General features: G+C 52.9%; 1 protein-coding gene across 5 annotated transcripts in view; it reads right to left on the bottom strand.

Moving 5' to 3' along the window:
* Positions 1-5,508: 5,508 nt before the first annotated feature.
* The window catches only part of MLPH (melanophilin), a 46,297-nt gene continuing 40,274 nt past the window's right edge, over positions 5,509-11,531 (bottom strand). For all 5 annotated transcript variants that reach the window (XM_081242124.1, XM_081242122.1, XM_081242126.1 and 2 more), the window contains one exon: positions 5,509-10,481. In XM_081242124.1, the coding sequence (XP_081098250.1) occupies positions 10,437-10,481 (45 nt within the window). In that variant the 3' untranslated portion in view covers positions 5,509-10,436. The remainder of the gene's footprint in view (positions 10,482-11,531) is intronic.

The following is an 11,531-nucleotide window of genomic DNA, read 5'->3' as shown; positions in this document are numbered from 1 at the left end:
AGGAGCCCCCGAGCCCCAGGGGGCACCTGCAAGACGTTATTTACGAGAACACCTGGAGCCACAGTCTGCTGCTCCCTGGTCTGTATCTCTAGCTAGAAATTATTTATGGCAGGTGTGGGTGAACAGTGCTCCACACACAGAGGCCTCAGATCTTTGGGGAAAGATAACAGTCTGGCTCCTGGGACCCCATGTGGGGTGTCTGTGAGGCGTACACGGCTGGATCCAGTGACCCGCTCCCTGCTGGTCCAGCGGAGGGCTTCTCAGCAGGCTCGGTCCATCCCTGACTGGCCAGCACCTGGGACACACATCACCCTGCTCACTCTTGTGTCTAGAACCATGAGCTGTGGACGCTGCAGGGCTACAGTCAGAATCTGGGCTGGAGAGGCAGGGGCGGCAGTGGAGACTCACCTCTTGAAATGCGCGATGAACGGCTCATGGTCAAGAGGGACGCTCCGAGAGGTCTCAAGGGCATGGCTGCCCCAAGCCACCCTGGCCCCTGTCCTTCCCTCCATCCTGAGAGGATGCTCCAGGTGCACCAGGCTGCTGTGGGCGGATGACGCTCCTGCACTGGAAGAGCCACGTGGAGGAGACCCCCGTGTCCTCAGCATAGTTAGGAGAACCCCAGTCTTCGGGGTGGAAGTGACAGGCTTTTTTTTTTTGTTTTCTTTTTTGTTTTTATGGTACTTGGGCCTCTCACCGCTGCGGCCTCTCCCGTCGCGGAGCACAGGCTTTGGACGCGCAGGCTCAGCGGCCACGGCTCACGGGCCCAGCCGCTCCGTGGCACGCGGGATCTTCCCGGACCGGGGCACGAACCCATGTCCCCTGCATCGGCAGGCGGACTCTCAACCACTGCGCCACCAGGGAAGCCCGAAGTCACAGTTTTGAGGTCTTTGAGCTTACACACTCACATGGTAGATTACCGGGTACACAGCGGGCACGCAGTAAGCGGCGTGATGACGGATGGTTTTTGTTTTGGCTTTTGGACCTAATGGTGCTCTGTAGGGGGTTGAATAGTGTCCTCCCAAATTCATGTCCACCCGGAACCTCAGATGCGACATTATTTGGAAATAGGGTCATTGCAGGTGTAATTTGTTAAGACGAGATCATTCTGGTGTAAAGCGGGCCCTAAATCCAATCACTGGTGTCGTGATGAGAAGAGGACAGACAAGCAGAGACACACAAGGGAAGAGGCGATGTGGATTCTGAGGCAGAGATGGGAGGGATGCGGCCACAAGACCAGGCACAACATCAGGGCTGCCAGAAGCACCTGAAGCTGGGGGAGAAGCTGGGGCCATTTCCCCTGGCAGCCTCCAGAAGGAACCAAGCCTGCCGATACCTTGATTTTGGACTTGCTCTCTTGACCTGTGAGGCAATGAATTTTTGTTGTTCTAAGCCACCTTGCTTGTCGTCCTCTGTTATGGCAGCCATGGGAAAGCATGTAGTGCTCCATAAATGTGTCTGAGTGACTGATGACATGGTTCTTTCTGGCCCTTGTTCCTAGAAGAAAGTAGTCTTTGTGGCTTTGGCCTGTGTGTTTCTTAAACACGGGATTCCTCTGGACCCCTGGAAAGACACAGTCCTATCTGAGGTCTAGCTGCAGAAGAGCCCTGGTGAATGGAGTATTCAGTTATTGGCAAAGCTGTTTCTGAGGTAGATGGCTTCTGAAAATCCAAATTCTTGAGAAAATGTTAAAGCACTCATCTCTAAATTAGAGAGCTGTTTTTGAAGTCTGGGTCATGTGGAAAGTGAGGTCCCTGAGGCCTGAGTGAGATGAAGTTATATTGAGAGGTGGGTGGGCAGCAGTGGGGGTCCCTTCTTTCTCCAAGAGGCAGTGGCTCCGGGGACCTGACTCTGTATTTGGGAACTGCCCCAGTGCCTTGCTCATGGCTCCCAGTCAACTGGTTTCCAAGCTTCAAATGTGATGATGATGTGAGAAGCATTATGTACGTAGGAGCTGTGTATTAATCGGGGTTCTGCAGAGAAACAGAACCAATAAGGTGTGTGTGTGTGTGTGTGTTTTCAAGGAGAAAGAGAAAGGGAGAGAGAGGGATTTTATGGAATAACCTCATGTGACTTTGGGCCTGGCAAGTCTGAAATCCTCAGGGCAGCCGGCAGCCTGGAGACGAGGGAAGAGCTGATTTTGCCACCGGAGTCCCAGCATAGTCTGCAGAATTCCCTCTTCCTCGGGAACCTCAATCTTTTTCCTCTTAAGGGCTTCAGCTGATTAGACGAGGCCCACCCCCATTATGGCGGGTCCTCTGTTAATCTCGCCTGAAAATCACCTTCACAGCAACATCTAGACTCCACAGCCAGGCCAAGATGACGCATAAAATTAACCATCACAGACTGCTGTGTTTGTGGTGATGGAGCAAAGTACTATTTTCTCCAGTGTGACTATTTCCTTGGGATTCTGAGCCCAGGTGCCACTGAGCTGCAAGTGTGGAAGGACTTGAGGGGTTGGCTTGTTTATTTACCCAAAAGGCTACCTCTGGGCAGACTTTGCTGTAGATGTTTTCAGGGGAATCTGGCAGCATAAGATTCCTCAGGCTGGCCCTTTCCCGAGAAGCCACAGCTGTCAGGTAACTTCTGGAATGGACTTCACCTACTTACCCGTAAATTAACTTGCAGGAGTTTTGGCTAAAAGTTAACGTGTGAATGGATGTCCGGAGGAATGAACAAGGTTGCTGGTTGAGAGACGATTCTGACTTTTTATCATAGGTAGTAAAAATCCTCTATAAAAGTAACTCTGGAGATACGAGCATTGTGAGCATGCTGAAAGATTACTTGGCTGCAGCCAGCAAGCTGAACGCAGAATGCCTGGTTGGCAGAGGCCAAGCACCAAGATTCCTAGCGCTCTTTCAGCGATGGGTTGTGAGGCCCCCAGCAAAGCAGCTTCTTCCTCACGGTGCTGCTGAGAAGTGAAAGTCCTTGGAACTTTCTGAAATGAAGGTTTGGTATAAAATTGTGGAATTGCAGCTCTTTAACTCACGGTTGGCTTGAAGTTGATGAGACCAGGGACATGACCTGTGAAATCACACTCTTCCCTAAGGACTTGCAGGAGACTGGGCATCCTCTGGTGACCTGGGTGCTGGATGCTAGGTTATCTGAGCAGAATGGTTTGTGCTGCCCACACACAGCCCGCCTTTAACCGTGAAAGGTCTTTGGTAGGTTCCTGCATTCAACTCCTCCAAATGCTTTTTCTCTTTTCCGCATTAAGGAGACGGACAGAGAAAAAGACTCTGGAGAAGTATTTTAAATACTGTTTAAATAGTGTCTCTCATGTCCACCCGGGGTCACAGTGAAGCCACTGGCTTCTCTTGCTCCCTGGTTGGAAGCAGGGGTATGGCTCTCTGTACACCAGGGCCACTGGTCCCTGACCTGTGTTCCACTCCCAGGAGAGATGTCTCTGGAATGGCCATCCGGTAGAAAAAGGAACTCTGGAGAATTCTCTCAAACAGTGGAATTTATAAAGACTATTGGGAATTAGACGAAAAATCCCCTCTTATTAGATGCCCTGGGAGCCAGAAACACAGCTGCCAGTGTGGCTTCTCTGTCTCCTGGAAATACAGGGGTGCCTGACACCCAGCAAAGCACTTTGGAGTTGAACCTTGTTTTTTTTTTTTTGCGGTACGCGGGCCTCACTGTTGCGGCCTCTCCCATTGCGGAGCACAGGCTCCGGACACGCAGGCTCAGCGGCCGTGGCTCACGGGCCCAGCCGCTCTGCGGCATGTGGGATCGTCCCGGACTGGGGTACGAACCCGTGTCCCCTGCATTGGTAGGCGGACTCTCAACCACTGTGCCACCAGGGAAGCCCCCTTGTTTTTTTTTTTTCTTTTAATTGCAGTATAATTGATTTACAATATTGTGTTAGTTTTAGGGGTACAGTAAAGTGATTCAGATACACACACACACACATATATATCTTTTCCATTATAGGTTATTACAAAATATTGAATATAGTTCCCTGTGCTATGCAGTAGGTCCTTGTTGTTTATTTTATATATAGTAGTGTATACCTGCTAATCACATACTCCTAATTTATCCCTTGCTCCCTTTCCCCTTTGGTAATCAGAACTTTGTTTTCTATGTCTTTGAGTCTGTTTCTGTTTTGTAAATAAGTTCATTTGTATAATTTTTTCTAGATTCCACATGGTATTTGTTTTTCTCTGTCTGGCTTACTTCACTTAGTATGATAATCTCTAGGTCCACCCATGTTGCTGAGAATGACATTATTTCATTCTTTTTATGACTAATATTCCACTGTATGTATATATATATATACATATATATATATATACATATATATATATGTATATATACCACATCTTCTTTATCTATTCATCTGTCAGTGGACATTTAGGCTGATTCCATGTCTTGGCTATTGTAAATAGTGCTGCTGTGAACATAGGGGTGCATGTATCTTTTCGAATTAGAGTTTTCATCTTGTCTGGATATATGCCCAGGAGTAGGATTGCTGGGTCATATGGTAGTTCTATTTTTAGTTTTTTAAGAAACCTCATGACTGTTCCCCATAGTGGCTATACCAGTTTACATTCCCATCAACAGTGCAGGAGGGTTCCCTTTTCTCCACACCCTCTCTAGCATTTATTGTTTGTAGGTTTTTTGATGATGGCAATTCTGACTGGTGTAAGGTGATACCTCACTGTAGTTTTGATTTGCATTTCTCTAATAATTAGCGATGCTGAGCATCTTTTCATGTGCCTGTTGGCCACCTGTATGTCTTCTTTGGAGAAATGTCTATTTAAGTCTTCTGCAGATCTTTGGATTGGGCTGTGAGCCTTGGCTTTGAGTGAGAGATTGGATAGCCAGTCAGGAAGTGTTCTACTCAGAGAGGACAGGAGACTCTTCGTCATGTCAGCTCTTGGGGACATGGGCTTGGCTTTGTCCCTGTGCCTGTTTGACTCCAAAGGAAGCCCCCTCCCTCATCTCGGGGATGAGCCTTGGGGCTCTGTCTGGACCGAGCCAACAGCGTCACCCATGGCAAAGCCAGCAGAGTGGGCAGCTTGGGAGCCCTTTGAAATTACAGCCTCCCTCGCTCTGCCTGGTGAACTCCGGTCCTGCTCTGCCTTAGACTGTCCATGTGCCATCACTGTGTCAGTGTCATTGTCCTCATGTCTGCCATCTCTTGGAAGACAGGGGTGGAGCCAGGCCACCACCTATCCTTAGGCCCGCATCCATCTGTGCTGCACAGCAGGAGCCCTAGGGACCCCCATCCACGTGGGTCCTGGCCAGAGACCCCTCGGTCCCCAGAGAAGCTGGCGCCAGCAGGGGTCCAAGGTGTGCCCGGAACTTTCCACCTGACCTTTCCCCTGCACCTTTCAATCCTTGGTCCTTTGCATATGAATGTTTACATACGTTACATATCACTTAAATTCTAGTCTTTATATTATCTTAGTTTTTCATTTATTTGTTCAATAGCAACCATGAACAAACACCACCCCTTGTCTGCTCTCACCCCAAACCCTGTAGCTTTTACACAGGGGCCAAAAAGACACAACCACCAACCCTGAGAGAGCCTGGATTAGGGATGAAGAGCTGGGGTGGTGGGTAAGTGTCCTCTCAAGCGTCTGCCGGGGCTGGGGGCAGTGAGGCTGTTGTGAGGAGGGTCCCTGCGGACTGAGGGAGAGCACACCAGTCACGTGACGACGTCCTGGGGAAGGCACGGGGGGTGGGGGGAAATCTGCAATTTATTGGACACCCTCACATGGCAGAAAAAGCATCCCCTTTGGTGTTCCTGTAGTCCTGAGTCTGAATCTGCCTTCGCGCTACTAGCTTGGGCAAGTCTTATGACCTTTGTGGAATTTCTATTTTTTCACTCAGAAGACAAGCTGATGGCACCTACCTTGCAGGACTGTTGTGTGGATTAGAGATCATGACCCCTTTAGTGGCTTGGGGTCTGAATATGTCACGTCTCTAGTTTTTTTTATTAGTCTTTTACGTGCTCACCAGTCCTTGTCATCAGGATCCCTCCCACATCCCAGAAAAAAACAAGAGCTCTGGGGCTCCCTCAGCCTCAAAAGTTCAGCCCTGTTTCCAAAGGCCAGTGGGGAGGGGTGCACGGCTGTGGCTGCTACCACCAATGTCCCTGCTGGGAACCTGCCGTCTGGTGGCGGCGTGTCCCTTGCTGGGGTGGTGCCCAGGCTGCTGCGGATGCCACAGGTGCAGGACTGCCTTGACCTTGGGCTCGCATTACCGCTCAGTGAGGTCACGGGCCTGGCTCTTGATCCTGAAGCATTTCCACTGCGTCCGGGCGCTGGGCCCCGGGTGTCCGGTCACGGCCACTCACTGCCCGGGCACAGACCTCCTCCCCGCCTCCTTCCCTAAACTGGCACTACTGGAGGTTTCCTTGCACAGAGTGGGTCCTCTGGCCTTGAGTGGGGTGGTGAGCACCACTCCCGCTACTGGGAGAGGGAAGGAAAGAATTCGAGGGAAATTTCCACGAGGGCTGGGGGACAAGGGGAGGCAGGCAATGCCACCGGGATGGAATGGGGGAGGGCGGGTGTCCGTGTCCCCCAGCTCTCAGGGGTGAGGTGTGAGTGTGGCCAGGCTGCAGGCAGAGTCCCACGGTCTCTGTGGAGGCTGAGCTCCGAGGGGCAGGGGGCCGATCCTGTTTGCTCCATACTCTCTTTTGGGGGCTCTGGAAAGGGGTTCCACTGACTGGTTTCTGTAAACAAAAGATTTCCTAGTGTGACAACGGTGGGTTAAACGTTGGCTCCCAAAAGTTACATCGCCATCCCAACTCCTGGAACCTGAGAATGTGACCTTACTTGGAACAGGGGCTTTGCTCAGGTAACTGGGGTAAAGATCTTGAGAGGAGGGGATTGTCCTGGACAATCCAGCTGGGCCCGAGATCCAATGACAAGTGTCCTTGTGAGAGAAAGGCAGAGGGGGGAGACGACACAGAGAAGACATACAGATGAGGAGACGACACAGAGAAGACAGACAGACGAGGAGATGACACAGAGAAGACAGACAGACGAGGAGACGACACAGAGGAGACAGACAGACGAGGAGACGACACCGAAAAGACAGACAGACGAGGAGACGACACCAAGAAGAAGAACATGTGGAGGTAGGTGGGGGTTGGAGGGATGCGGCCACAAGCCTCGGACCACTGGAGCCCCCAGAACCTGGAAGAGGCAAAGGACAGTTTCTCCTAGAGCTTCTGGAAGGAGTGCGGCCCTGTACACACCTTGATTTTGGACTTCTGGCCCCCGTGAGAGAACACATTTCTACTGTTTTAAGCAGCCCAGGTCGTAGTAATCTGTTCAAGCAGCCGCAGGGCCCATCGAGGTCAGGCTGTGGGCGGTGCCCGACTCCAAGACACAGCGGACCCGGTTTTTGCCAAGATGGTGAGTTAATGTGAGGTGCCGGCTCCTTTCACCGAACAAAATCTGCAGAAACTACTGAGTAAGAGAACAAACAATCCTAGGCTTTGAGAAGGGCCCTCAGGGAGGCCGAGAGCCACTTGGGATGGAAGGTTTGGGGCAGTGTTGGCAGCAGCCGGGGTGGAGGGAGACTGGGGTGAAGATAAAGGAGACAAACATCGTCTGGTCCTTCCACGCTGCTCAGCACCGCGTGGGGACGATCCTTGCCAACCCTCGCGAGCCCAAGGTCAAGGCAGTCCTGCACCTGTGGGGGCCGCAGCCTGGACCAGGGGTCAGCACAGATTTTCCATAAAGAGCCAGACAGGAAATATTCGGGTTTGTAGCACAAAAGCAACCACAGACACAAGGAAACATATGGACCTGGCCAGACTTGCTGACCTGGCCTGGACCGCTGGAGTGGGCGGCCTCGGGAAGGAGCAAGGGCAGAGGAGCTTTGGAGCAAAGAGAAGGGCTGCCCTGCCCTGCCTGGACATCGTCGCTCCAAACCCACAGGACTGTGGACCCCAGGCTGGGGAGCTGTCTCCTCTCAAGGTTCCCAGGGGCTCAAAGGAGAAGGCAAAGGGGGCCAGCGGTGGGGTTCATGGCGACCATCCTGATGACCTGTGCTGCCCAGGCATGGCTGAGAGAGCAGCCAGTACTCCCAGGGGACACAAGTCCTCAAGTCAAAACAATGGTCTCAAGAGAGCAATAACACACTGGACCACTCGTAACACTGGAAACAAAAGCACAGCATCCACGCAACACCACAGGGTGGTAAGACAAGCACGACGAGGGTACTGAGGTGACGGGGGTACGAGGCACGTGAAGCCAGATCTGACATCCTGGAAATAACCGAGTGGACATTTGGCATAAAGATATACCCCAAATAAGGGACACAGCCGCTGACGGAACGGAAGGGTTGGGGCATATGCAGAAGTCAGAGTGGCCAGCTTTTCCCAAAAGAATGTGAGGTTAAAGAGAGGGTAAAGCCTTGGCCGGAGCCCCTGGGAGGACGGAGTTGACCTGAGTGGATGCAGCAGGGTTTGTGGGTAAGATCGGAGTTCAGTAGGATGGGCTGACTTTGAGATGCCAGAGGAAGAGGCCGCTGGTCTGTGGTGGGGACCTCGGGGGGTCTGGGCTGCAATCCAGCCACAGGTGCCTAAAGCCGTGGGACCTGATGGGGATTGGAAAGGAGATTCGATATCAAGGGGCCGAGAGGGGCTGAGGAACCAGCGAGGAGCTGGGAGAATTCACATCCCCGGCACCCTGGCCGCTGCCCACAAGATGGGTGCAGGTCCCTGGGCCATGCACACCGTCCGGGGCCTCTGCGGTGCTGCCGAGAGAATGAAAGAGTGAGTGTAGCCCTGACCCTAATCGGAGACCCCAGCGAGAGGCCTTCTGAAGGAGGGACGAATGTGCTTCCAGGTTGGAAGCTCTCTGAACTCAAGTTAGCAACGGAGCTAAGTGGCCACTAAGGTTCCGGGGCACAAGGCCTCACGTGCCTGTTACATCACACCCAGGGCGGTGCTGCAGGCCAGCCAGGACTGCTTCTTTCTTAACGCTAGGAGCTCACGCTGACTTTAGTTTACTCTGTGAATAAGGAGGGGTGTACGGAAGCAAGGATCGATCCTCTTTTGCTTACTGGAATCTTTTAATCATTTTCAGCTTTGAATTAGGAGCTGACTACTTCAAGCAGCTTTCATTCTGAGAAGGAGTTTCAGAGCCATCTTTTCTGCAAATCCCAGCACAACCTGAAGCCTAGTCATTCAGATCAACTCAGATGCTGATTCTGCAAAGCACACTGGAGCTGCCATGGGTCAGCCCGTCGATGACATGGTCTCTGTGGTGACTGGGATGCTATAGGCTCACTGGAAACGCGAATGGAGCTCGTGATGCAGAATCTGTAAACCACGGGTGGGGCTGTGTCCACAGTCAGTCTTAGTATCAAAGGCTCTTGGGCATCATTTATTCACCTCTTCTTTCAGTTACCACAGAACACAAACACCAAACCACTTGAGAGAGCGAAGTTAAAGCTGACCCAAAGTCACTTTGGAAAGTACCAGAGGATCACAGGGGAGGCGGCCTCATGCTCGGGGCTCTGTTTCCTCCTCTGCAAAATGCGCTGAGGATTCAATAAACCGGTCCCTCTGAAGCACACAGCCGTGCTCAGGGAGGGGAGACCGGGTTACTGTGCTCAAGGCAGCTGTGGAGGGGGTCCCAGCGGGCTCTCCTTCAAGCTGGATGAGCCACACAGACACCCAGACGTGTCCCAGACTGCCAGAATGTCCGAGGCGGAGCAGGACTTGGAGATCCTCTGCGGACCGACGGCAAGTGGCCTCCTGGATTCCACCGCAGTGAGTGGCAGTGCCAGGCTGGGCCCTGCCCGTCCAGACTCCGCCAGTGCCTCCCGGCAGGTGGTCTGCACCTGCACCCGGGCTTTGAGCAAATGCTCACTGGCTGCCGCTGGCATGCTCTGTCCTCGACCACAGTGTCCTTTCTCCCAGCCTGTGAAGCACACGCTGGGAACCTGCAGACTAGGTGTGTTTGTGTGAGGACATGCAGGGGTCTATCCCTCCCTCTTATTCAGACGGACATGAGCTCAGTGACTTGTCCTGACGTCCCGTCGCACCCACACACCTGCCCTGGCTCCGACAGACACAGTCAGGAGTACACAGATGGCTGGTGCTGTCGCTGAGTCACCCCTTTTCCATTCTGGTCATGAAAGCAGCATAAGAAAGCCAGCAGTGAAAGGGGTAAAAGATCACTGAGCAAGAGCTTCTCTGTGTCCTTCAGAAAGCTTAAACCACATTGCCCTAAAGGAAAGACGCGTCAGCTTAGATGTTTCTCACGGATCAGAGCAGGTGGGCAGGGGCGGCCTTGGAGGTCATCAGAGAACGTGGGTGAAGAGCTGATGGTCTGAGAACCGGTGTCAGCTCACGGATGGGGCTTCTTCTCGTTCCTGCACTGGGCTGCGTGCACTGGGAAACGCGGGGCAGGTGGAGGGACACGAAGGCCGAGGTGGAGGACCACTCTGTTGCTCTGTCCTGTTCAGACCAACCTCTCCTTTAAGGGCTGGTGGGTCATCACGGGTTTCTGTGAACACACATGGACACGTCAGCATGCACAGGTGGGTACGCACACAGATACACGGGCGAGAGCACATGCACACTCATGCAGGCATGGGCACGGAAATACACGGGCGAGCACAGAGGAACATATAAACACACAGGTGTGCACACAGGTAGACACGCACTTAGTTATATGACTGTGTGTACATAAAAACACACACGGGCACGTACACAGACACACACACACGGGAGAGCACACAGCTGCACACAGCTGCACACATGGGCTTGCTGGTCAGAAGGCATCAGTCAAGCCCCTGTCGGGTTTTTTTTATTCAATCTCTTTCTGCCTGTTTCCCCAGCTATGGGTCAATGACACCGGCCCTCATCAAATGGGCTGTAAAGACGGGAAGTATGTGACAATCTAAAGCTCTGAAACACGGAAGGTGCGTTCTAATTTGAAAGCATGTAGACTTTCAAGCCCCGCTGGTGATTTCTTATCGCCCGCCATCAGCCCCTGGGGATGGCCACGCTCTGGCCACGGTCCAGGTGGCCTCTTCCGGGCTCAGGTGGGGCCTGGCACCTGAGCCAGGTCGTCTGGGGCGGCCTAACGCTGGCTGTATCGGACACGTGTGCCCCATCTCCCTGTCTGCCGACACAAGGCTCGCACACAATCATCAGCAATGAGTCCTGTGAGATACTTTGAAATCTCGTTTAAAAATGGAGTTTGTGGAAAGAACAGAGCGGTTGCTCCGTCTTCCTGGACAGCGAAGCCGTCGACTCCGACTCCCGTAACCGGTATGAAGTCAGAATGACTGCTGGGTGGTCGCAGCCAGCGGGTGAGATGTGAGTGTGGACAGCTGTGGGGATGGGGGTGTTTGGACCCTGATGTTGGCCACTGAGACCTCATGCCCACCCCTGGGACGTGGGCATGACTCTTGGGTCCCTAGAGGTCAGCTGTCTCTCGCCGTTGCAGCCCTGTGTCTGTGAAGTGCCGTGGGCACTCCAGGTAGCTGACACGCCCATCAGAAAAGCTGGTGCTTTCACCAGGCTCTCGTGCGGCTGGAAACACCAAGGA

Source organism: Mesoplodon bidens, assembly GCF_964165515.1.
Source record: "Mesoplodon bidens genome assembly, chromosome: 8".
Classification (NCBI taxonomy): domain Eukaryota; kingdom Metazoa; phylum Chordata; class Mammalia; order Artiodactyla; family Ziphiidae; genus Mesoplodon; species Mesoplodon bidens.
The sequence above is the reverse complement of the archived record's forward strand: the minus strand, read 5'-3'. Positions and strand labels throughout refer to the sequence as shown.